General features: G+C 40.0%; 1 protein-coding gene across 5 annotated transcripts in view; it reads left to right on the top strand.

The window, feature by feature from the left end:
* Window positions 1–26470, top strand: part of cdc45 (CDC45 cell division cycle 45 homolog (S. cerevisiae)) — a 47630-nt gene that overhangs the window by 8166 nt on the left and 12994 nt on the right. For 3 of the 5 annotated variants that reach the window (XM_088000177.1, XM_088000176.1, XM_043716058.2), the window contains 10 exons: window positions 2397–2534; window positions 6004–6150; window positions 6845–6903; window positions 8677–8725; window positions 12707–12768; window positions 12923–12973; window positions 16293–16412; window positions 19845–19976; window positions 23414–23512; window positions 24838–24996. In XM_088000177.1, the coding sequence (XP_087856303.1) occupies window positions 2397–2534; window positions 6004–6150; window positions 6845–6903; window positions 8677–8725; window positions 12707–12768; window positions 12923–12973; window positions 16293–16412; window positions 19845–19976; window positions 23414–23512; window positions 24838–24996 (1016 nt within the window). The remainder of the gene's footprint in view (window positions 1–2396; window positions 2535–6003; window positions 6151–6844; window positions 6904–8676; window positions 8726–12706; window positions 12769–12922; window positions 12974–16292; window positions 16413–19844; window positions 19977–23413; window positions 23513–24837; window positions 24997–26470) is intronic. The other 2 variants (XM_088000179.1, XM_088000178.1) reach the window with 1 other exon arrangement.

Here is a 26470-nt window from a genome sequence, read left to right as displayed (position 1 = left end):
GTGTTACTTTACCAATGCCTGGAAATTTTCCTGTATTTATCATTTCAAAGCATTTATTTTAAAACTCCTCACATGCATTCTTAGTTTTCTTTTCAATTTCACTATGCTCAATGTTTGCTTCCTTTCTCTCCCCTTTCTATTATCTGTAAACATATGTTAATACATACTTTGTAAGCTATGAACCAATCTTCAATTTGTTTTTTATCACCAAAAGCTAATAGATGTGCTGTTAAAATGTGACTTTGTCAGCAGAGATGTGAGATTTACCCATTATCTACATTGGACCAAACAATGAGCTCCAGGTTAGAAGGTGGACAAACAGGGATTTTTTGAGTGAAGAGAGGAATATGATAAATCTGTGTATTCCCGCCTAAATTAATCAGTCTGTACACAGAATAAATATTCAGTGAGTTAGGTGTGCCTTCACAGGTAAGATAAGAAGCAAGAATATGCAGTATGCTGATGATACAGCAATTCTTGCAGAATCATAAAAGACCTTTAAACATTTTCATAGGTCAAACAAAATCTAGAAGCTAAGAATAAAAATTTTGAGTATGAACGCCAAATGGACAAAAATGATTGTAGTCTAAAGGAACATATTAGAAGAAACTAAACGAAAAATACAAGTTGATACACTGGATCAAGTAGTCAGCTTTTTCTACATAGGATAAATAATAACAAAAAATCAGAGGTGTGATGTTGGTGTCAGAAGGATAGAGATAGTCAAAGTGACATCATGGAAATGAAAGATGTAAGGAAACACAACCTCAAAAAGGAATAAGAACTCTTAAAGTACAACATTCTTTTCTCTTTGCTGTGAGCCTTAGAAACCTGAATAATAAATAAAAGTCTGTGGGAGAAAACAGAAGGTTATGAAATGTGGCTATGAAGAAGTATGCTTAAAATTTCATGTATAAACCATAAGACAAATTAAAAGGTGCTCAAAGGAAAAGTCAGCATTTCAACCATTTGATAAGAGCTGAGAAACTACAGAGATCCCTCCCAGAGGTCAAAATTGAGGGTAGAGATGAGAAAGAGGGGTAGACTTGACAAAGTGGATGTGTGAGAATGGTGCAGGACATATCATGATTACAGATCATGCAAGCAGAACAGGAGGATACTATTGTGAACTGCAGTCAACAAGAAAGAGGTGAAAGTTAAGATTAAAGAACAGAACTTAGATTATTCTCCTGACTATTCTCTTCTGTTCTTCTGCAATTCCTATCTTAGCAAACTGAGCTCCTCTGAATATGAGCTGTTAGAGAAAAGAACCTTCACTGAATGCTAACTTTCTACACTTTAAAAATCACGTGACTTGATATCCACACCTTTTAGATTTTTTTAAAAATTCATAATTGTCAACTTTCCTTTTTTCTTCTTGTATGCATGTGCACCTGTATATGTCTGTGTTCTGAATGGTTTCTTTGTACAGGGGAATGCAGAATAGATTTTGATAATTGGTGTATGTAACAAAGTAAATAATAGCTTGTATTTATGTAATACCTTTGACTTCGATAAACCTTTCCAAGGCACTTAACAGGATTGATGTGGAGATGCCGGTGTTGGACTGGGGTGAACAAATTAGTCAGGCGCAGCACTCTAAAAGCTTCTGATTTTAAATAAACCCCTGTTGGACTGTAATCTGGTGTCATCTGACTTCTAACGTAACAGGAATGTAATTGGACAAAGACTGACCCCAAACTAAAAACAAAACACTAGGACAATGGCTTGTTGGAAGAGAAACATTTTTGGGAATGTATTTAAGAGTGGATAGTGAGGAGAAGAGTTTTAGGGAGAGAATCTACATTCCTTAAGGAATTGCAGGTTCCTATAGAGCTGGAAATGCTGTTAGTTTTGTTTGGATTGTTTCAAGCTAAAAAAATGTATAAACTGATTTCTATGTATAAGTCATTGGACTTGGAATAGCACTTTGCTTCCTCTCCTACTGTGTGCATTTGCTTTTGGTTGTTTGTTGTGATTTTAACAAAGTTGAGCATTTGAGAAGATTTGTGGCTCAGGTTGAGCTTCTAGATGTAGGTTTGCGTGCTGAGCTGGGTGGTTCGTTTTCAGACGTTTCATTGCCATGCTAGGTAATATCTTCAGTGAGCCTCCGGACGAGCTTTGTTCAGAGGCTCATTGAAGCTGTTCCCTAGTATGGTGACGAAACATCTGAAAATGAACCTTACAGCTCAGCGAGCAAACCTACATCCAAAGTTGAGTATGTTTTGTGTTATGGGTAAGTAAGAACTGGCATATGGAATAAGAAGTACCTCGAAAAAAGTAGTTTACTTCTGGATGTCGTTGTGTGCAAATGTTGTTGTGCTGTGCTTCTGGCACCAAATCTATCTTTACCTCCAGGATACAGCCCATTGAATCTGTAATTTTCCTGTTTGCAGTTCAAGTACCTGGTGTTAATTAATTGTGGTGCTAATCTGGATTTACTGGAGACGCTGCAACCTGATGAGGATACTGTCTTCTATGTCTGTGATACCCATAGACCTATTGATATTGTTAATGTCTATAATGATACACAGGTATGTCTGTCAATTAAATTCTAACCCTAAGCATGCCATAAACTGATTTCTATGTGTAAGTCATTGGACTTAGAATTGAATTTTATTCTCAGCCCTACCTCTGTTTAGTGTTTTCTATTAGTCGTTTGGGTTTTTATCAAAGTTAAGAATGTTATTTTGTTTCCACCTTCTACGCAAGAAATTGCAAGTGAGGAATAGTTTGGCTCAGATACAATGTGAACCCTTTCTCTGTTGACCCATAGAAATGTCTTTTGACCCCAATAATAGTCATGGAGATCTGCAGCACAGAAAAGGCCCTTGAGCCCAGCGTGTCTGCACCAGTCCAAAACAGCCACCTAACTATTCTAATCCTGTCTTTCAGCACTTGGCCCATATCCTCGTATGCCTTAGCATTGCAAGTGCACATCTAAATATTTCTTAAATGTTATTGAATTTCTGCCTGTATAACCTGTAAAGGCAATATGTTCCAGATTTCTACCATCCTTTGGGTGAAAATGTTATTCCTCCCATCTCGTCTAAACCATCTGCCCCATACCTTAAATCCCTTGAAACCTTGGATGAACATATCAATTTAATTGATGTCTTATGCACTGACCAATCCACTACAATTTTCAATTCTTGTATTGTTGAAAAAGACACGTTTTGTCAAAGCTTTTCATAGTCAGGCAGCACGGAAACAGATCCTTCAGTCCAAATGGTCTATGCCAAACATTATCCCAAGCTAAACTTGTCCCATCTGCCTACTCCTGGCCCATATCCCTCCAAACCTTTACCTTGCACTCATCAAAGCAAGACCCACAAATGCAAATTTAAAAGGAAACAACCCAGTGTCCCATCTGTCTCAGTTTACCCTGGAAGCTAAGGTAAGAAGACCATAAGAAATAGGAAGAGGAATGGGCAATTGACCTCTTGAGCCTGCTTCACCATTCAATAGGATTGTGGCTGATGCGACTTTTCTCAAGTCCACTTTCCTGCATTTTCCCCATAATTCTTGATTCTCCTATGATCAAGAATCTATCTTTCCCAGCCTTAAATACACACAAGGGTTGAACCACAGCTTTCTGTGGTAAAGAGTTCCAATGACCCTCAATTGTCTGAGAGAAGAAATTCGTTGGTTTGTTGCACAGGGCAATGCCCTGACCAGTCATAATCAATCTGTTTGATTTAAAATTTTACCAAGTCTGACAGTTAACTATCGATCATTAATAGGTACATTCTTCATGGGACACCCGGACCAACCAACCCAACCACCCTGTAGCTCAACATTTCAATTCCCCCTCCCACTCCACCAAGGATATGCAGGTCTTTGGACTCCTCCATCGTCAGACCACAGCGAAACGACGGTTGGAGGAAGAACGCCTCATCTTCCGGCTAGGAACCCTCCAACCACAAGGGATGAACTCGGATTTCACCAGTTTCCTCATTTCCCCTCCCCCCAGCCTGTCTCAGTCAAATCCATCAAATTCAGCACCGCCTTCCTAACCTGCAATCTTCTTCCTGACCTCTCCGCCCCCACCCCAGTCTGACCTATCACCCTCACCTTGACCTCTTTCCACCTATCACATTTCCGACGCCCCTCCCCCAAGTCCCTCCTCCCTATCTTTTATCTTAGCCGGCTGGACCAACTTTCCTCATTCCTGAAGAAGGGCTAATGCCCGAAACGTCGATTCTCCTGTTCCCTAGATGCTGCCTGACCTGCTGCGCTTTTCCAGCAACACATTTCCATCTCTGATCTCCAGCATCTGCAGACCTCACCTTCTCCTCACATTCTTCATGACAATGCTTTACTAATCAGTGGCCAGTAAATCTCCGCACTCGTGGTATAAATGTTGTTTTTTTTCCCCCTTGCACTGTTATTCTTGTAAATTGTCCTGATGAGTGCCAGGTGAAAAGCCTTGATTTAAAATATCTTTTTTTTTAAGCAGTACTCGAATTGTGTATTACAAAATTACTATGTTCTTTCCTACGCAGCTGTAGGAATTTATATAGTTTGATGTGTTCAGAGAAACCAGGAAAGAAGTATAAATTGGAATTATGCACTCCGCAAAGGGAATGTGGCCAAAAATGTAGTACATCCATCTGCATTCACTTATCAAGGGTATTTCCAGCATCAGTCGAAACCAACTCCTTATGAATTGGGTCAATGTCTGCACTAATACCTGTCAGTGACATTGTAAATGCAATACTGTGGCCAGCATTATTACTTAAAAATGATCGTCGTCTAAATGTGGTTTGTAAAATTTTGTCTTTGATAATGTAAACTGCTCTGCGTTTGCTACATTATTCAGAATAACTGAAACAACTGCTCTAAATCTGAAATCTAGACATGCCAAACACTAAACACATGTTTGCTGGTTGTTGCTCGGGAAATCTTGTACACTCACTTGTTTTTGATTGTGTTCAATAGGTTCTAGCTAGGAGCCTAGTTTTGGAATGTAAGCACTTTACTGTCGTATAATGACCATCTAACTGAATATATCATGGCATCATTTTCATTGTTGAATATTACCTTTACCTTTAAAATTTGCAGCTCGGGTACAGTGTCAGTATTCAGTAAGGCATCCAGGATAACACACAGAACAACTTTTCTGTTAATTGCTTTTAGCAGCTGAAATATCTGCATGAGTTCTCTCCTTTTCAAGAACAATCGCAATTCTCCTTCACTTGCGCCCCCAGCCATGCATGTTGACCTTCTGGCCACCTTGTCTCCCCTCACTGTATTGCCCTCAACGTCTTCCATCACTGCTCACTGTCACACCTTCCTGCTGCTCTACATCTCTGTTACTTTCTGCATATGACTCTCTCACCCTTTATAGAATCATTTTATATACAATATATTTCTTTTCTTCTTGATGATGATGTACCCTATTCCCTTGGGGACATTGAACAAATTTGCAATAGCTACAAATTCATAAATATTTTTGAAACGGTTGCTGAGACTTCCTGGCTTTTGAATAACTTGATTTACGTTTGAAATTACTGGCTGCCATACATGTAACTGGAAAAAAAGAACACTGTTCAAAAATAGCTTGGCTTCTTCCTCAGAGTTTTGCACACAGCCAAAGGAAACTCAATATTAATAGCTTTCACAGATTCCAGTCCCCCACCTATTCATTCCTACAGCATTATTAGTACAGACTTAGGTTTATCCTAATATTCTACTGACAGCTTGTTGTCTTGGGCAGTGGCACTCATTTTACAGGCAAGGCTTACTTTATAATCCCATTGATAATAGTGGAATGGGATAGTGACCAATATGGGACAAATGAAAACAAGCAAAATAATTTTTGACACCAGGATATCCTCCTGTTGAGTCTTCCAAATTAGGAAAAATTCAAGATAACAAACTGGACACCGTTTGCTTTCAGAACATGGCCTGTGCACCTATAGTTTTGGGATGGAATTCAATATTGCCTGACTTATGAATTGTACAGCAGTTAGCATGGTTATTGTGTCATATGTCCTTTAGGTTAAACTGCTAATAAAACAGGATGATGATCTTGGTATTCCTGCCTATGATGACCTCTTCAGGGATGAAGAAGATAAGAATTCAGAGGATTCAGGAAATGAAAGTGAAGGGTCAGAACCTTCTGAAAAACGCAGGCGATTTGATGAGGTGAGTGGATGATGACAATGGTGTGTTTACTGCAGAAGTTGTGAGAATATGTTGTACTGACTTTAATTGCTAGGGCAAATGAAATGTTTACAAACAGACTGAAATTGGAGTTGTTCTGAGGGGTAGGTGTCAAAACAAAATCTGAGGGATCACACATTGCTATGCCTTTTTGTTAGTGCTTATTAGCACGGTTTACTACTCCCAGTTGGGACACATCAACATGCGCATAAATTGTCAGTGTTGACTCATAGGCACAGGACATATTAAAGATCAGGATCAATCAGATTAGTTATGTTATTTCCTAAACAGTGCAAGAGCATTTTAATTCTGGTATTGCACAAAGAGTAATCGTTTGAGTCAGTTTTAGAATACTCCCAATTTCCTTTTAACAAATTTAAACTCACCAAGACTCAATGAGAAAAGCACATAGAAAAATTACTAACTGAAATAGAAATTTGGGTTCATAAGCATTCATGTATGATGATATAAATGAGAAAACTCTTCTGCACAGTTTGATCATGTCCTGCACACTGAAGTTGGAGAACATTTGGTTTATTCCACTTCTATAAGCAATTAGATTCTATATATTTATGAAATCCCTCTAAATCAAAAGGAGTTGAGCCTTTCAAGATGTCTCCCGATTAATTTGTGCTGGTGAGTGTGTTGCATTTCAGAAGATTATACTGTCTTCTAGGCAGCCCTGGAGAGGAGAATAGATCGAAGACGTCAGCGCCGGGAATGGGAAGAGCGCAGGTATTGGTTATTATATTTGGTTTCATATATCTCTTTGGAAATGTTCGATAGTTTGTTCTGTGCATATCGAAGTCAAGAAGTTAAGCATGAAACAGCTTATTCTTTGCTGTCCCCAAAACATGGCAAAGATGGAGATAATTGAGTTGATGTGAAGTCACAGTAAATACTGATAGGGTTCTTGGGAATCGAGACATTACGTTTTGAGGAATTAAATTGATGAATTTCTCAACTGCCTTTCTCCTCACTAGGCTTTCCTTTCCAAGTTTGGATCTGCATCACCCACTCCATGTTGAAAGCTAGTATTACACAAATCTTATTGTCCAGTGTAACAGAGATACAGTACCTTCTGAAATCAACTTTTGAAATGATTCTCTAATTCTCATTGTTGTATCTTTGGTAATTATCTATTGGTTCAGCTGTTTTAAGGAGTTCTCAGCTGTACTAAGGACTTCTCACCACTACTTTGTAGTTCCCTTACATTGCCTGACTCAGTAGACAGGTGACTTGGTCTCTGCTAACAAACAAATCGTTTATTTATTAAAAAGGAAAAGGAATCCTTCAAAGGGCTTTCTTGATACTAAACCACTCCCAACATTAGCCAAGTGGTGTGGTGTTAGAGACATTCAGGAGAATTTGCAATTGTAATGGTAATAAAGGACTTCAGAGAAATGATGAGCTTAAGTGGTTAATAAATACTTCCTTTCATGTGTAGAATACACAACATTTATGGAACAGTGGATTTGAGGTGGTGGCGATATAGGACATACAGCATTCCTTTAGATGTATGGCTGAGCTTTCTAACCCATATAGAACATAGAAGAATACAGCACAGTACACGCCCTTTGGCCCTCGATGTTGCGCCAATCCAAGCCCACCTAACCTACACTAGCCCACTATCCTCCATATGCCTATCCAATGCCCGCTTAAATGCCCATAAAGAGGGAGAGTCCATCACTGCTACTGGTAGGGCATTCCATGAACTCACGACTCGCTGAGTAAAGAGCCTACCCCTAACATCTGTCCTATACCTACCACCCCTTAATTTAAAGCTATGTCCCCTTGTAATAGCTGACTCCATACGTGGAAAAAGGTTCTCACGGTCAACCCTATCTCAACCCCTAATCATCTTGTACACCTCTATCAAGTCACCCCTAAACCTTCTTTTCTCCAATGAAAACAACCCCAAGTGCCTCAGCCTTTCCTCATACGATCTTCCTACCATACCAGGCAACATCCTGGTAAACCTCCTCTGCACCCGTTCCAGTGCCTCCACATCCTTCCTATAGTATGGCGACCAAAACTGCACACAATACTCCAGATGCGGCCGCACCAGAGTCTTATACAACTGCAACATGACCTCAGGACTCCGGAACTCAATTCCTCTACCAATAAAAGCCAGTACGCCATATGCCTTCTTCGCCGCACTGGACATATACTCAGAAATCTCACACATTTGTTCAATTATGTTGGTCAACATAAGGATCATTTGTAGGTTAATTCAAGCAGAAACTGTCTTGATTTAACGCTTCTCTTTGGAATTTCAAATGACTAAGTACTTTATTTAAGCTTTCAACTTGTCATATTGAAGTCCAGTCTGGTCAAAAATGGGGCTGTGGTTATGATAGTAAGTTGTAATGGTGGGGTGAGCATACAGATTTGGAGTGGCAAAAATGAAAGCACATGTGTGAGAGAGGGAAAGAGAGAGAGAGAGATTTTGAGTGGGGAATAGAGTTGTACAGATTACCAATGACCTATTTGCTTGTTCTTTTGCAGGAGGGAGATTTTGTTTGAATATGAACAATATGAATACCATGGAACTTCAGTATGTATCTATAGCTAGTCTGGAAAATATTTTAATGTTTATTGCTATGAAACAGGAATCTTCTTTCATACATGCATGTCACAATCTAACCTTTTCCATCTGAAGCTGATATATTGGGTAGAATTCAAAAGGGTGCTTTTTTGTCTCACTGATTTAACAACAATTTGAATTAATAAGATCTGAAGTTGGAGGTAAGATTGCTTACTTAACTTAAGATCACAGATTCATGTTATATTTTGGCAATATTTAGTGAAATTAGTCCTTTTCAAAGAAATGCAACTGAGGCTTAGCGGTATGTCACTTTTCCAAAGTCAGTCAAAGAAGGGGATAAACATTTTAATCTCAGACTTCCTTTATCTTTCATCCTCAGTGCTGGTACACTTCATCCAGCTACTGCCTGGAAACCGGTTATGACCAGTTGTCAGATAACTAAGTACTGGAATATATTGTGCTTTACCCTTCATTGCTGTCCTAAAGCATAGCTCAGTGAGTAAACACTCACAGAAGGAAGTAAATGCTTACCAGCTAAACCTTTTTCAAGAGTTAATTATTTTTCTAACCTTGATTGACTTGGTAAATCATCTCTGAACTGCTGCTTCTTAGTTGCAGAATTGATTATCAACAGGTTGGCACGGTGCTCAGTGGTTAGCACTGCTGCCTCAGTGCCAGCGACCTGAGTTCGATTCCACCTTCAGGAGACTGCTTCTGTGAAGTTTGCATGTTCTCCCTGTGTCTGTGTGTGTGTTTCCTCCAGGTGCTCCAGTTTCAAAGATGTGGTGGTTCAGTGGATTGGCCATACTAAACTGCCCAGTAGTGCTCATTGATCCCCTGACCTGTCCGGACTTGTCCGACCTGCCCAGCTCCTTTTCCACCTATCCACTCCACCCTCTCCTCCCTGACCTATCACCTTCATCTCCTTCCCCACTGACCTATTGTACTCTATGCCACTCTCTCCCACCCCCACCCTCCTCTAGCTTATCTCTCCATGCTTCAGGCTCTCTGCCTTTATTCCTGATGAAGGGCTTTTGCCCGAAACGTCGATTTTGCCTGTCCTCGGATGCTGCCTGAATTGCTGTGCTCTTCCAGCACCACTGATCCAGAATCTGGTTTCCAGCATCTGCAGTCATTGTTTTTACCAGGCTAAGTGGGTTAGTCTGGGAAATACAGGGATAGGGTAGCACGGTGGGTCTGGGTGCGATGCTCATTGCAAGAGCGGTGTGGGCACGATGAACCAAATGGCCTGATTCCACAGAGTAGGAATTCTATGATTCCGAGTTTCACATCTTCTCTGAGAAGGGTATTAGCTGCTAGACCAGCAGCAATTATTAACTTTGTTTCATTGTACTATTCATTAATAAAATCTGTTCCTTGTAGTTTATGGTGTGCCCCAACTTTGTCTCCTATGCGTTAGTAGTTCTAATCAGAATTTTTTTTTTACAATGGTGGCATTTTAACGTATTTAATCATAATTGTTGAATTTCAAATATCAGCAAGATAACCTGAGAGCAAGCAGATGCACTCTTGAAAGGTAAAGGGAATTTGAACTAGCACTGTATCAGTTGAAATTTCCACTAACACCATTGTCTGTCCTGGAACATGCATGGAGTAGGCATTGTATCCCAAACTTTAAAAATTATTTGGGTAGCTTATGAATTTCTTTACTGAATCAGCTAAAAGACTTGGTTCAAACTCTTTCACATTTTCTAATATCCACAGTTCTTTAACTTTTGTGTTTTGTTGTTTGCAAGAAATTTTCAACACATTGCTTTGGAAATGACTTACTGTCAGATCAGTCTTAAATAAAATGTTTTTGAATAGCCAAAAACCCTGTCACCTGGGTCTGTCAGCCTTGGTCAACAGTTTGTAAATTCTTAGTTCTCTGTGGTTAGCCCATGGTGAAACTGCAGTGTTGCTACTTTAGACATCTAGAAAATGATGTATACTAACATTTGCTGATGCTTTTCTTTAAATCATAGCCCATTAACATCAAATTATGTAAAAGCCACCAAGGCAGTGATTGGACTCTTTTTAAATTTATGCACAGCAAGCTCCTACAAGCTGCAATGCAATAATATCCAGATAATTTATTTTTCTTTGAGGGTTAATTATTAGCCAGGATGTGGGATAACTCCCTCTTGAAAGTAAGGTTATAAGACCTTTTATGTCCTCCTGTGAATGCAGATGGGGGTCACCGGACTCAAAATGTTAATCCCGCTTTCTCTCCAGAGATACTGCCAGGCCTGCTGAGTTTCTCCAACAATTTCTGTTTTTGTTTAAAGCAGATGGGTCATAGAGATGTACAACATGGAAACGGTCCTCGATTTAATGTCTCAACTTCTCATCCAAAAGCCAGTACCTTCAACACTGTAACTCAGTGTTGCTCAGGGGTGTCAACCCAGCTTTGTGTTCTCAAGTCTCTAGAATTGACTTGAACCCACAACCTTCTAACTCCCAAGGTGTGAGTGCTACTAACTCAGCCACAGCTGATACCATTGTAGTCAAGAATTTCCACTTGAGATCAGTGATTCAGACATAGTGAACCTTTTTTGTTAGGATTCGTCTTGATGCTGAGTTTTCTGCTGAAATATATTTGCGTACCAATGAATATAAACTCTTCTGTGGACCAGTGCAATGTGACAGTGTTTTGGGTTGTAATCTTTATAAGAAATTTGAAAGTTTGGGGCACCATCTAGAAAAGAAATAGGAATCATTCTATTGGTGCCCTTTTGCCCAAATAAGGACTGTATAACTTTTAAAAACCACCTTGAATGGTCACTAATGGTTGCAATAAATGGAAACACTGATGATCGATACATACAGAGGAGAGATTGATTTTTGTTGTGGAGCTGATTTCTAGCAGATTGCTTTCTAAACTTGAATATGTGTTTGCCCACATGCTCAATATGTCTAGATCGCCCTGAAGCCTGCTTGCATCCTCCTCATAATCCCACCTAATTTTCATCAGCAAACTTGGAAATATTTCATTTTTGGTCCCCTCGTTTATGTCATCTATATATATTGTGAAATAACTGTGAAACACTGATCCCTGCTTTAAATCACTAGTCACTGCCTGCCACCCAGAAAAAGACCCATTTATTTCCACTCTCTTTTCATTCTGTCAATCAATTCTCAATCTGTGCCATCATATTATACCCAATCCCGGTTACTTTAATTTTATGGCCTGTTCTCTGGGACCATATCAAAAGCTTTCTTGATACCCAAATCCACCACATCAACAGTTCTTCCTTATCTATTTTACAAGTTACGTCCTCAAAAAAATCTCCAGGAGATTAGTTGAGTATGATTTCCTTTTCCCACACAGATAAGCTCTTGATTTAATATCTTACCTGAGAGTCCAGCACTACCTTCAAATAGCAATGAAATGTCCTGCATTCGAAATGGAGTTCAAATCCACAAACCTGAGTTATCAATGTGGGCTGTATAAGGGCACCAAGGTGATATTCCAGAGAGTGCTGTGTTGTTAGAAGTGCCATTCTTTGGCAGAGACATTAAACCCAAGTGCTTAATAATTTGTATGAAAGTAACCCTGTGATCTATTCGAGAAAGAGCAAGAGATTTTGAGCATTGCTCTAATTCCAGCAATTGTTTATCTCTCATTGCTGTTTGTGGAGTGCAGAATCGCTGCTATGTTTGCTTGTGTAGTCATCAATATATTTTAACATAATTATTTCTGTGAAGCACTTTTGTGATATTATTGTGTAACATGCTGTATGACTACGAAATTGCACTTGTTCTGAAATGTGTTTGGAAGTGCTATCAATTCTTTTATATTTCCTTGTAGTATTGTGGACTACCTTAAGTTGCTTAATCTAAGATGATTTGGAAAATTACAGCATGGGTTAAATAGCTTTCTGGTGTATGTTATATTTGAAATGATGCAATGCTGAGCTCTTCTCAAGTCCTTTGCAGACCCTGAATATCAAATACTGATAAACTAGTAATTCTGTCTCTTTCCTGCAGTCTGCCATGGTGATATTTGAGTTGGCCTGGATCATGTCTAAGGATTCAAATGACATGTTGTGGTGAGACATTCCTCCACATAAGATTTATTTAATAGAGCACCATTTTTGTTCAGTTTCCACATTTCCAGTGCTAGGCATTAGAAAAGAAGCCACTTGCGCTGCTTTCTACTGTAATTCTGTGCTTATAAATATGTGCATGTTTCTTAACTTCTAGGTGGGCTATTGTCGGTTTGACGGATCAGTGGGTTCATGACAAAATCACACAGTAAGTGTTCTTGATGACTACTATACTACCATACTTTATCAGCTTACTGTCAATAGGGAGTGCTCATACATTAAATATAGTAATTATCAAGTTCAACATGTTGTAACTGTAAGCTGAAAAAAGAATTTCCAACTTCAGTGAAATTTCTATTTCATTCATTTAAACAGTCTTTCTCTACATTTGAGCCAGATTGCTATCCTACATTACTCAGGCCTTTGTAGAGTCATGGAGATGTACAATATGGAAACAGACTCTTCAGTCCAACTTGTCCATGCTAACCAGATATCCCAACCTAGTCCCACTTGTCAGCACCTGGCCCATATCCCTCCAAACCCTTACTATTATTATACCTATCCAGATGCCTTTTAAATATTGCAATTGTACCAGCCTCCACCACTTCTCTGGCAGCTCATTCCATAAACACATTACCCTCTGTGGAAAAAGACCTTGTCTATTTTCCCTATCCATGCCCTTTGTGATTTTATAAACCTCTATAAGGTCACTCCTCTGCCTCCGACGCTCCAGGGAAAACAGTCCCAAACAACCTCTCCCTATAGCTCAAATCCTGAAACTCAGGCAACATCCTTGTAAATCTTTTCTGAACCCTTTCAAGTTTCACAACATCCTTCTGATAGGAAGGAGATAAGAATTGCACGCAACATTCCAAACGTGGCCCAACCAATGTCCTGAACAGCCACATCATGACCTCCCAACTCTATACCCAATGCTCTGACCAATAAAGGAAAGCATACCAAATGCCGCCTTCATTATCTTATCTACCTACGACTCCACTTTCAAGGAGCTATGAACCTGCACTTCAAGGTCTATTTGTTCAGTAACACTCCCTCGGACCTTACCATTAAGTGTATAAGTCCTGCTAAGATTTCCTTCCCGTAATATAGTACCTCACATTTATCTAAATTAAACTCCATCTGAACTCTTCAGCCCATTGGCCCATTTGATCAAGATCCTGTTGTAACCTGAGGGAACCTTCTCTGTCCACTACACCATCAATTTTGGTGTCAGCTGCAAACTTACTAACTATATCTCCTATGTTCACATCCAAATAATTTATATAAATGATGAAAAGTAGTAGAGTCAGCACCGATCCTTTTGGCACTCCCCTGGTCACAGCCTTCCAGTTGAAAAACAGTCCTCCTCCACCACCACCCTCTGTCTTCTATGTTCAAGCCAGTTCTGTAACCAAATGGCTAGTTCTACCTTTATTCCATCCAGTCTCCCATGTCGAACGCCTTAATGAAGTCCATATGAATCACATCCACTGCTCCCCATCATCAATCCTTTTTGTTACTACTACAAAAAACTCCATCAAGTTTGTGAGACATGATTTCCCACGCACAAAGCCATGTTGACTATTCCTAATCTGTCCTTGCCTTTCCAAATATGTGTAAGTCCTGTCACTCACGATTCCCATCAACTTGCCCACCACAGACGTCAAGCTCACTAGTTTATAGTTCCCTGGCTTATCCTTATCACCATTCTTAAATAGTGGTGCCATATTAGCCAACCTCCAGTCTTCTGGCACCTCACCTGTGACTATCAATGATACAAATATCTCAGCAAGAGGCCCAGCAGTCACTTCCCTAGCTTCCCACAGTATTCTAGTGTACACCTGATCAGGTCCTGGGGATTTATACACTTTTATGCATTTCAAGACATCCAGCACTTGCTCCTCTGTAATTTGGACATTTTTCAAGATGTCACCATCTGTTTCTCTACATTCTCTATCTTTCATGTTTTTTCCACAGTAAACGCTGATGCAAAATACTAGTTTAGTATCTCCCTCATCTCCTGTGGCTCCACACAAGGGCCGCCTTGCTAATATTTGAGGGGCCCTATTCTCTCCCTAGTTACCCTTTTGTCCCTAATGTATTTGTAAAAACCTTTGGATTCTCCTTAACTCTATTTGCCAAAGCTATCTCATGTCCCTTTTTTGCTCTCCTGGTTTCCTTCTTAAGTATACTCCTACTGCCTTTAAGGGTTCACATGATTTATCCTGTCTATACCTGACATATGCTTTCTTCTTTTTCTTAACCAAACCCTCAATTTCTTTAGTCATCCAGCATTCCCTATATCTATCAGCCTTTCCTTTCACCCTAATAGGAATATACTGTCTCTGGACTCACATTATCTCATTTCTGAAGGCTTCCCATTTTCCAGTAATCCCTTTACCTGTGAACACCTGCCCCCAATCAGCTTTTGAATATTCGATCCGAATACCATCAAAATTAGCCTTCCTCCAATTGAGAACTTCAACTTTTAGAACTGGTCTATCCTTTTCCATCACTATTTTAAAACTAATAGAATTATGGTCGCTGGCCTCAAAATGCTCCCCCACTGACACTTCAGTCACCTGCCCTGCCTTATTTCCCAAAAGTAGGTCAAGATTTGCACCTTCTCTAGTCGGTTTATCCATATACTGAATCAGAAAATTTTCTTGTACACACTTAAATTCCTCTCCATCTAAACCCTTAATACTATGGCAGTCCCAGTCTATGTTTGGAAAGTTAAAATCCCTTACCATAACCACCCTATTGTACTTAAAGATAACTGAAATCTCCTTACAAAGTTTGACAAGTCATATGCAAAATCTTTCAACCCACCAGACTGGATAGAATTATAACCCAGATGTTGGCAATAGGCTAACTGTATCCTCTATTGATGATCAAATTTCTTTGAACTTCGATTCCTCAATTTGAACTTCCTTACCGTCTTATGTTTGAACTTTGCAACAAATAAAAAGTGTCTCTCAATCTACTTTCGTGTATTCATGAAAGTTAACTAAAGAAATTATGATAATATTGGATTAATGTTCCAGAAGATATGAAGTTGCCAGCACATTTCTTTCTGGATTTTTAAAGGATGCGTCTTTAAGTCTGATCATTTAGTTCAATTTCAAAATGGGATAGTCACAAAAAGTCCATTATTTTGAAAATACCATAGGTAGAGAAAGAGACAACAGAAGATCACCAGGACAATGTATTGCTTTTATCTTTCTACCCCCACAACTGCTGATTGTGCTGTGATGCCCCCACATCACATTCTTCTAACTTTGACCTCTTTGTGCATTCCAATTTGCTTCGCTCCACTATTAGTGCCATGCCTTTCAATGTCAAGGCTCTGATATCTGAAATTTTCTCTCTTTTTTTTTCCCCTATACCTCTCTATCCCTCTCTTACAATTATGTTTGCTTAAAGTGCATTGAGATGCTTTGCTATGTTAAGTTTCTAGATAAAGGTGAAATTGACTTTTTTTGTTTCTGTTGATCACAAAGTATTCAGCATACTTTTCATTGCAGCATAAAGTATGTGACTGATGTTGGCATTGTGCAGCGTCACGTATCCCGACACAACCATCGCAATGAGGATGAGGAGAACACGCTTTCTATTGACTGCATGAGGATCTCCTTTGACTATGAGTATCCTTTAATCGCAGAATAGAACAAAGCAATTAAATGAAGATAACAAAATTTATATCGTTAAAAATCACAAAACACCAGGTTATAGTCCAACAGGTTTAGTTGGAAGCACACTAGCTTTCGGAGCGAAGCTCCTTCATCAGGTGATAGTGGAGGGCTCGATCGTCCTGATGGAGGGTCGCTCCGAAAGCTAGCGTGCTTCCAATTAAACCTGTTGGACTATAACCTGGGATTGTGTGATTTTTAACTTTGTACACCCCAGTCCAACACTGGCATCTCCAAATCAAAATTTATATCATAAGCTATTGTGCAGTCAGCATGAGAAATGTATCCCTAATTCAGTAACTGCTTTCTTAAAATAGATTCATTTTGTTGCTAAGTTAAATATTATTACTTGAATAGGACTGAAAAACAAATAATTTTGATGGTTTTTAGGATAGTCAAGAAACATATGCAACTTCTCTTGGGTTGCAACAAAAGGTTTATGCCATAATGTGAGCTGATGCTCAAGTTATGAAGTTTAATATATCTTTAACTATTTAGTAGTTTTCATTCAAAGAGATGCTATCCTTCCATTCTTTACGTAAGTTGTCCTTAGCATCTCAACTCGTACATAGGTGAGGTGTACAAGATGATTAGGGGTTTAGATAGGGTCGACAGTGAGAATCTTTTTCCACGTATGGAGTCAGCTATTACAAGGGGACATAGCTTTAAATTAAGGGGGGGTAGGTATAGGACAGATGTTAGGGGTAGGTTCTTTACTCAGCGGGTCGTGAGTTCATGGAATGCCCTGCCAGTAGCAGTGGTGGACTCTCCCTCATTATGGGCATTTAAGCGGGCATTGGATAGGCATATGGAGGATAGTGGGCTAGTGTAGGTTAGGTGGGCTTGGATCGGCGCAACATCGAGGGCCGAAGGGCCTGTACTGCGCTGTATTCTTCTATGTTCTATAGGACTGTACCAAGCAGGATTGGTCTTTTTTTTTTAATAAAGATTTTCTTATCGCAAGGATTAATAGGGGCTCATGAGCTAAGTTGTCTGGCTTCTTTGGACCAAATTGTTCCTTTACAGGAAGTCAGTTGGTGAATGATGAAGTAGAATCAGTCGTGGAGCACTTGTTTATGTTTATTTACAGATTTACACTTCCAAGCATAACCACCCAAACCAACAGCTGTAGTTTGTATGTTTATGGGATCAATCCAAAGTTAATGCCCATCACTTGGATACAATTAAACAATGAAATGACTACATGTTTACATAGAAAATGTATTGTAAGTTAGAATTTCAGCAAAAAAAAAGAACATAGCTAACTGAGAAAAGTAACGAAAAGAAGCTTTTCCCCGTTGGCTACAACACAATGTAATATAGATAACACCAATGAATGACATGTAATGCTAGTGACCATTTGTTGGTAGATGCTGTGATTATCTATGGCTCGTTTTCTGAGTTTGCATGTTTAGAGCATGAAAGAGTGTTCTATTGACACTCGTCAGATAATTTATTAATTCTGGGTTTGAATTACAAAGCTTTGGTCAGAGCAAAACTGCTTTGCGTTCGCACTGCAACTATAGCATGAATGCAGCCTTCATCTCGCTGAGATATTTTGCATCACTATTTACTGTGGAAAAAGATATGGAAGATATAGAATGTAGGGAAATAGATGGTGACACCTTGCAAAATGTCCATATTACAGAGGAGGAAGTGCTGGATGTCTTTAAACGCATAAAGGTGGATAAATCCCCAGGACCTGATCAGGTGTGCCCGAGAACTCTGTGGGAAGCTAGAGAAGTGATTGCTGGGCCTTTTGCTGAGATATTTGTATCATCGATAGTCACAGGTGAGGTGCCGGAAGACTGGAGATTGGCTGACATGGTGCCACTGTTTAAGAAGGGTGGTAAGGACAAGCCAGGGAACGATAGACCAGTGAGCCTGACACCAGTGGTGGGCAAGCTGTTGGAGGGAATCCTGAGGGACAGGATGTACATGTATTTGGAAAGGCAAGGACTGATTCGGGATAGTCAACATGGCTTTGTGTGTGGGAAATCATGTCTCACAAACTTGATTGAATATTTTGAAGAAGTAACAAAGAGGATTGATGTGGGCAGAGCGGCAGATGTGATCCATGTGGGCTTCAGTAAGGTGTTCGACAAGGTTCCCTATGGGAGACTGATTAGCAAGGTTAGATCTCACAGAATACTTGGAGAACGAGCCATTTGGATACAGAACTGGCTCAAAGGTAGAAGACAGAGGGTGGTGGTGAAGGGTTGTTTTTCAGACTGAAGGCTTGTGACCAGTGGAGTGCCACAAGGATCGGTGTTGGGTGCTCTACTTATTGTCATTTACATAAATGATGTGGATGCAAGCATAAGGGGTACAGTTAGTAAGTTTGCAGATTACACCAAAATTGGAGGTGTAGTGGACAGCGAAGAAGGTTACCTCTGATCACAACAGGATCTTGATCAGATGGACCAATGGGCCGAGAAGTGGCAGATGGAATTTAGTTCAGATAAATGCGAGGTGCTGCAGTTTGGGAAAGCAAATCTTAGCAGGAATTGTACACTTAATGTTAAGGTCCTAGGGAGTGTTGCTGAACAAAGAGACCTTGGAGTGCAGGTTCATAGCTCCTTGAAAGTGGAGTCACAGGTAGATGGGATACTGAAGAAGGCGTTTGGTATGCTTTCGTTTATTGGTCAGAGTATTGAGTACAGGGGTTGGGAAGTCATGTTTCGGCTGTACAGGACATTAGTTAGGCCACTGTTGGAATATTGCGTGCAATTCTTGTCTCCTTCCTATCGGAAAGATGTTGTGAAACTTGAAAGTGTTCAGAAAAGATTTACAAGGATGTTGCCAGATTTAGAGGATCTGAGCTATGGGGAGAGGCTCAAAAGGCTGGAGTTTTTTTCCCTGGATTGTCAGAGGCTGAGGAGTGACCTTATACAGGTTTACAAAATTATGAGGGGCATGGATAGGATAAATAGACAAAGTCCTTTCCCTGGGGTCGGGGAGTCCAGAACTAGAGGGCATAGGTTTAGGGTGAGAGGGGAAAGATATGAAAGAGACCCAAGGGGCAACTTTTTAACACAGAGGGTGGTACATGTATGGAATGAGCTGCCAGAGGAAGTGGTGGAGGCTGGTTCAATTGCAACATTTAAAATGCATTTGGATGGGTATATAAATAGGAAGGGTTTGGAGGGATATGGGCCAGGTGCTGGCAGGTAGGTGGGACTAGATTGGGTTGGGATATCTGGTCGGCATAGGCGGGTTGGACCAAAGAGTCCGTTTCCATGCTGTACATCTCTATGACCTGACCTGCGCTCTGATTCTGATTCCTTGGGAGATTTTGAGAGCTCATTTTGTAATCCTTTCATTGCAAACTCTTTGTGTTTCTAAAGATTAGGATTTTTTTTTTCTTTAACTTTAAGCTTGTTGAAGCCTACGCCTGGCTCTGTATCAGCATTGGTCACTTTATGAAAGTATGTGCAACTCCAGCTATACCTATTCCAATCTCAAGCTGTGGTCCATTCAAGGCCTGAAGAGGTTGCAGGAATTTCTTGCAGATATGGGGTATGTGCATCTATCAAATTTCGTTATGCACTTGCTTACGATCCTTTTGTAATTCATGCATAAAACACCCAGAAACCTCTGCATTTCTTGGCCGTTTCTCATCGTTTAGATAATATGTTTATTCTTCTTCCTAACAAAATGGACCATATGCTTTAAAAAAAACATTTTACCGCATTACCAATTGCCTGATCTTTACCCACTGATCAAAACTACTTATATCCTATGGTAGTTTTCCTTATGTCCTGTTCACAGCTTGCTTTTCTATCTATAATAAAACGAAGAACTACAGGTATGAAAGAAAAACAAAATGCTGGAGAAATTCAACAGGTTTGGTAGCACCTATGGAAAGAAAGTTAACATTTTTGAGTCAGATCACTGGAGCTCTCAATGACTGCCACCTAGTGAAACCCATCCCACCATCTTACCTCTGGCTGAATTGTGCAGTGATCCTAGACCTTCAAAGGGTGTACTTGCGGTGATGCCCACCACCTGCTTGATGGCACTGCAAGCAAAAGAGCTACCAACCTCAAATTGACTTTGTCACAGCAGACAGGATGCAAACACACTCTCACCACCTTCTCAGGTTTCTGATCCTCTGGAAGGTCTACCTATAGCCTAATAATTACTTAATTGGCTCATTATTCAACAGTAGCAAAATGGACTTCTCTCCAACTCATTAGTTGATGGTTGAGAGTCGACAAGGGTAAAGGTAGGTTAAATAGATCACAGAATTTTGGCAGGAGTATAATGTAGAAAAATCGTGATCTTGAATTCTGGCACGAAAAATAGAAAATCAGTACAACCCATGGACAAAACCAATGTCGTCTACAAAATTCCATGCAAGGACTGCCACAAATACTACGAAGGACAAACAGGAAGAAAGTTAGGATACACGAACACCAGCTAGCCACAAAAAGACACGACCCTCTCTCCCTCGTAGCCCTACACACGGATGAAAAAACCACCATTTCGACTGGGACAACACATGTATCCTGGGACAGGCTAAGCAAAGACATGCCAGAGAATTCCTAGAGGCCTGGCACTCCAACCACAACGTCATAAACAAACACATAGATCTAGATACCATCTATCAACCCCTCAGAAAATGAACAGGAAATGACATCACCACAAACCCAGGAACCCCATCCAGGACAAACATATAAATAGAAAGCAGGGGATAACAGCTTCGCTTCACTTGGAGGTCGCCACTGATGATGTTACCTAGCCAGGTAATGAAACGTCTGGATATCAAACCTACAGCTCAGCGAGCAAACCTACACCCTAAACCTCAACCTGAGCTACAAACCTTGCAGAAAATCAGGGTATTATTGACAACATGGAGATGTGTATTCTAAAGGCAGCAAGGTTAGACTAAGCTGTTTCCTGCCCAGAATTGCAAATGACATCATCATTATATCATTTGATCAGACTCAAGTGACAATCCATCATGCTAATGAAAATACACAACAAAGATATATTGTAGAAATCGTGGTGCAGAAAGATCTGAGTGTTCTGATACCAGGTAAGCTAACATGTTGTTATAACAACTTTTAGTTGCCTTTAAAGGAAAAGAAATGGAATATGAAAGTAGGGAATTGTTGCCATATCAGTAATGCCAGTAATCAGTAATGAGACCACACCTGTAGAATTGTGTGATTAACTAAGAAATGAATCACTTAAGGAGGCATTTAAGTGTACCGGAAGCCGTTTTGATTTGGTGAGTAAGCTGATTCCTTGGATGAAGGAGAAAAGGTTGGAGTTTAGGTAGATGAACCACGATATTATTGAGGAGATTGGTAGAATGGATGCTTGCCCCTGTTGGGGCAATTTGAATTCGGGGACAGAGTTGGAAAATAAGGGATATGGCACTTAAGACTGAGATGAAGAGTACATTTTCATTGAGAGTTGTTAGCCTATAGAATTCTCTTCTCCAGCATGCAGTGGAGATTGGCTCATTGAATATATTTAAGACTGAATTGGACAGATTTTTGATTTACAAAGATACTAACATTAGAGGCAGTCCAGAGAAGGTTCACCAGGTTTGGAGGGATTTTATTATGAGGAGAGGTTACGTAGATTGGGCTTGTACTCATTGGTGTTCAGAGGAATAAGAGGTGACCTTATTGAAACATAAGATTCTTGAAGGGCTTGATAGACTAGATATAGAAAAGTTGTTTCCCCTTGTCGAATAGACTAGGAGTGGTCCGTTTAAGACACAGATGAGGAGGAATTTCTTCCTCAAAAGCAGTGAATTTAGATTAGATTACATTACAGAGTGGAAACGGGCCCTTCGGCCCAACAAGTCAACACCGACCCGCCAAAGCGCAACCCACCTAGATCCATTCCCTTCAACTAACACTACGGCAATTTAGCATGGCCAATTCACCTCACCTGCACATTTTTGGACTGTGGGAGGAAATCAGAGCACCCGGAGGAAACCCACGCAGACACAGGGAGAACGTGCAAACTCCACACAGTCAGTCGCCTGAGGCGGGAATTGAACCCGGGTCTCTGGCACTGTGAGGCAGCAGTGCTAACCACTGTGCAACCGTGCTGCCTAAAAATTGTGGAATTCTTTACAGCAAAAGACTGGATTGTTAATTATGTTCAAGACTGAGAAACAGATTTTTAAGTCGTAGAGGAATAAAGTATTATGGGGGAATAGTGGAGTTGAGGAATATCAGATCAGCCATGATCTTGTTGAATGGCAGAGAAGACTTGATGTACTAATGTGCTACTTTCTGTTCCTATGTCTTTTGGCCTTGAGGCAGCCAGATTATGTAGGGAGGGCAGGAAAGTGGAATTATGGTCACAGTGAGGTCAACCATGTTCTTATTGAATGGTGGAGCAAGGTCAAGAGGCCAAATGACCTGTTCCTGCTACATAGGATATTATGATATTAACCTATTCAAAACTAAATGAACTGCTACATCTCAATTTCTTACAATAGAACATTGAGCCAAGAAAGATCTCGCTTCATAATAACAATTGTTATTACTCATGATATTGGAATATAAAAGTGCTTGTATAACTTGCTTTGAAAACTGCGTAATTCCTGATTAACCAATTTCAAGGAAATTGATTGCAAACTTACAGCACTTTGTAAGTCCCCGGGTTCTGAAGAAGGCTGATTGGACCCAAAACTTCAACTCCGCTTTCTCTCTACAGATGCTGCCAGAGCTACTGAGATTTTTCCTGATTCTTGTTTCTGATTTCCAGCATCTGTAGTTGTTTGGGGGTTTTTCTGTGGTTGATTGAGCTATTGCAAAGGTTACATTTTTGATTGGTTGAATTCTCAGATTATTCTTGGGTCTGCCTTTGCTAAGAGAGTCGGTGCTTTTGTGGTCATTACCCTGTTTATGCTGTAAAGGCCACATTATATTAGGTGCTGGGCTTATCTAATTAATTCTGACTTTGTTTTCTCATTTATGTTTCAGACTGCCTCTGAAAGAAGTCAGGCAGAAGTTTAACTCCATGGACATTTCGCTGAAGGAGAATTTGCAGGAAATGATTGAAGAATCAGCTACTAAGTTTGGGTATGAACCAGAACAATCTTAAATTTATAGTTATCAGATTCCTCTCGCCCAATTTTACAGAAATCAAAGTGACAGCAAATTGCTCAGAAGAACAGGAATTATCTCCATGGCTTGCTACGGGCAGGTAGTTTCAGAAAGCATAAGTGTGTATCTGCGGTATATTTGGAATAAAAGTCAAGGAGGATTAAGATTTTGACGACTAGTTTGAAGAGTACCTTTTGGGAGAAGGGTGAAAATAATTAGACAATCAAAAACTTTGAGTTGATAATTGTAGAATTATTGTCGCAGCTACTGTTCTTGATCTTATCCTCATATTGTTCCTCGTGTAGTATATTACTGCTTTTTAATTTTTTTTTGGCATATGGATCATTACCAAGGGCAGTATTTATCACCTATCCCCAATGCTAATAAGAAGGTGGGTGGCCTTTTTTCTTAAATTATTGGAGTCCCTATGACAATGAAGGAATTAATATATATTTTAAGTGGGAATGGTGTATTACATAGAATTGACAGTGTTGCCATGCAGTTGCTGTCGTTGATTTCTACCTTTTTAGAATGATGTGTTTGAAATTTTTGTGAGGTGCCTTTCGAAGGGTCGGTTACTTAATTGTCAACTTGGTTTAATTCACAGCGCTTAGTCATAGAATCATTCAGCATGAAAACAGACCCTCCTGGACAACCATGCCGACCAGGTTTCCCAGACTAAGCTAGTTCCAGTTGCCTGTGTTTCATCCATATGACCCTAAGTCTTTCCTATTCATTTACCTGTCCAAATATCTTTCAAATGTTGTAACTGTACTTGCATTTACCACTTCCTCTGGCAGTACGCTCCACATACAAACTACCGTCTGTGTGAAAGGTTGCCCCTCAGGTCCCTTTTAGATATTTATCCTCTCACCTTAAAATTATGCCCTCTAGCTTGGAGCCTCCTCATCCCACCCTAGAAAAAAGACCGTTGCTATTCACCTTACTAATATAAAAGATTGTAGACTGTAGCCTCACAACAGACTTGAGTACAGAGTTGGGAGTGATAGGTGCTAAATTGTTAAAAGTGCTGTCGATGGGATGGTGCAACACAAGTAAACTCTTTCTGCACCAGCACAAGTTATTGTAACCATGTAAAGAGTGCTTCCCTTTCAGACAGACTCCTGCCATGACTGTAAACTAATTTTCCCTGGTTTGTCCAGTAGAGGTCATGTTAGAATTGATAGCGAAAGCAACATTCAATGGTTTGGAGTAACTGTTCTCTGTCCTCGTCATTAGCTGTTGATAAGAGCAACTTGTAATTGTAACACTGTTGATGCAGACATTGTTTTTATTTTCAGTATGAAGGATATTCGAATGCAGACTTTCAGTGTGCATTTTGGGTTTAAAAACAAGTTCCTTGCCAGTGATGTTGTTTATTCAGCAGCTTCTCTACTCGAGAATTTAGAGAAAGACAAAGGGAATGAAAACTTCATCGAAGCCTTAGACAGTCTTTCCAGGTATTGATTCTCTTTATTTATGGGCAGGATTTGAAGTACACTGCAGGTATCATTGTACTGGAGTAGATTGATTTATGGTCAAAACACACATGAAATCATTTTCAGCATTTTGTCTTCAATGTAATTGCTTGTCTAGAATACATGAGCAAAGTTTTCTGTTCTGAAGTAGAGTCATGTTGAACTTGAAGCATTAATTCTTTTTATCTCTTTACAGATCTGCTGAGTATTTCCAGCACCATTGTTTCTATGGCAGATTTTTCTGTTCTCTTCCAGCAGCTATTATTTTGTCTGAGCACTGAGAAAATGGGGAAATTTTGCTGAAGTAGAGTTCACAACAATAAAGGGACTCACCTGACATTGGTTGTATTTGAATTGATGGACTGAATATCGAATAAGTTCTCTTTGGGTTATGCAGTTCTTCCAGCCTGATTGTTTCCTGCCTTTGCTGTGCTCAGAAAATCCAATGGATCCAGGCACAGAAACAGGTAAAATTGGTTTTACCTGCGTCTCTTCCCCCACCCCCAGTGTGAATCAAGTTCTATTGTAGCAGACATCTGATAAATTTAGAAACAGCACTGATTCCACTTGCAACTAGCAGACGAAGACTTGGTGTCTAGTGCTTCCAGTAAAGGTAGAAAAGTTTGGTCTTAGCGAGTAAACATTACACTCACCTGTGGTTACGATGATAGTTTTTTAATACCATATAGTTTGGAGCAAAATAAAAATAAATTGCCAAACCATTAGGCTGCTCTCTCATTAGACTGGTGATGGCTTAACTTGCTGGACACCATGCATCAGGCAAAGGAGAAGCTGACAATCCTTCAGGTAACCTTAGCCGTTGCAGAAATTGAACTCATACTGTTGTATAGCTGAGCCAACCAGAACATGTTTAGCATCAGGAAAAATATTCTGAGGTGAAATTACTCTGGTTTAGGTCCATCCCAAAACAAAATGAGACTATAATGTCTTTTCCTAGCATGTCCTAGGAAACTTTTCCAATGAATCAAACAAAAGTTGCATTTTTAGCTGATTAAGGGAAGTTTGAGGGGCAAAGTTGGTCAAAGAATAGGGTATTAAGAAGTTTCTGAAAGGAGGATAGATGGAGAATGTTAGAGAGAAAATTACAGGGTGTGAATCCAACACAGTTGTAGATCTGGCTGCAAATGGTGGCGTGCAAGGAGAGAATCATGCACAAGAAGCTAGAGTTAATGAAATGTAGAGTTCCAGGAGTTCAAAGGTTGAAGGAGATTAAATGCCTTGAGGCAATTGCACTATGTAGACCGGGCTTCTCAAGTTGAGAGATTTTAAGCTGCGAGGTCCTGAAGATTAAACACCCCCATTCCCCAGCCTCTCCTAATTTTACAGCTCTGTGTCCCCTCCGCTCAGTCTCGCACAGCCCGCACTGTGGGGCCACAGAATTGCAAGGCTTGAAATGCTGTACCAGTGAGAAAATGTTTGGGAAGCTCCACACAAA

The sequence above is a fragment of the Chiloscyllium plagiosum genome, unplaced genomic scaffold, assembly GCF_037043375.1.
Source record: "Chiloscyllium plagiosum isolate Xiang-an unplaced genomic scaffold, Cpla_swu_hap1 HiC_scaffold_24, whole genome shotgun sequence".
NCBI lineage: Eukaryota > Metazoa > Chordata > Chondrichthyes > Orectolobiformes > Hemiscylliidae > Chiloscyllium > Chiloscyllium plagiosum.
This window is presented reverse-complemented; position numbering and strand designations above follow the sequence as displayed.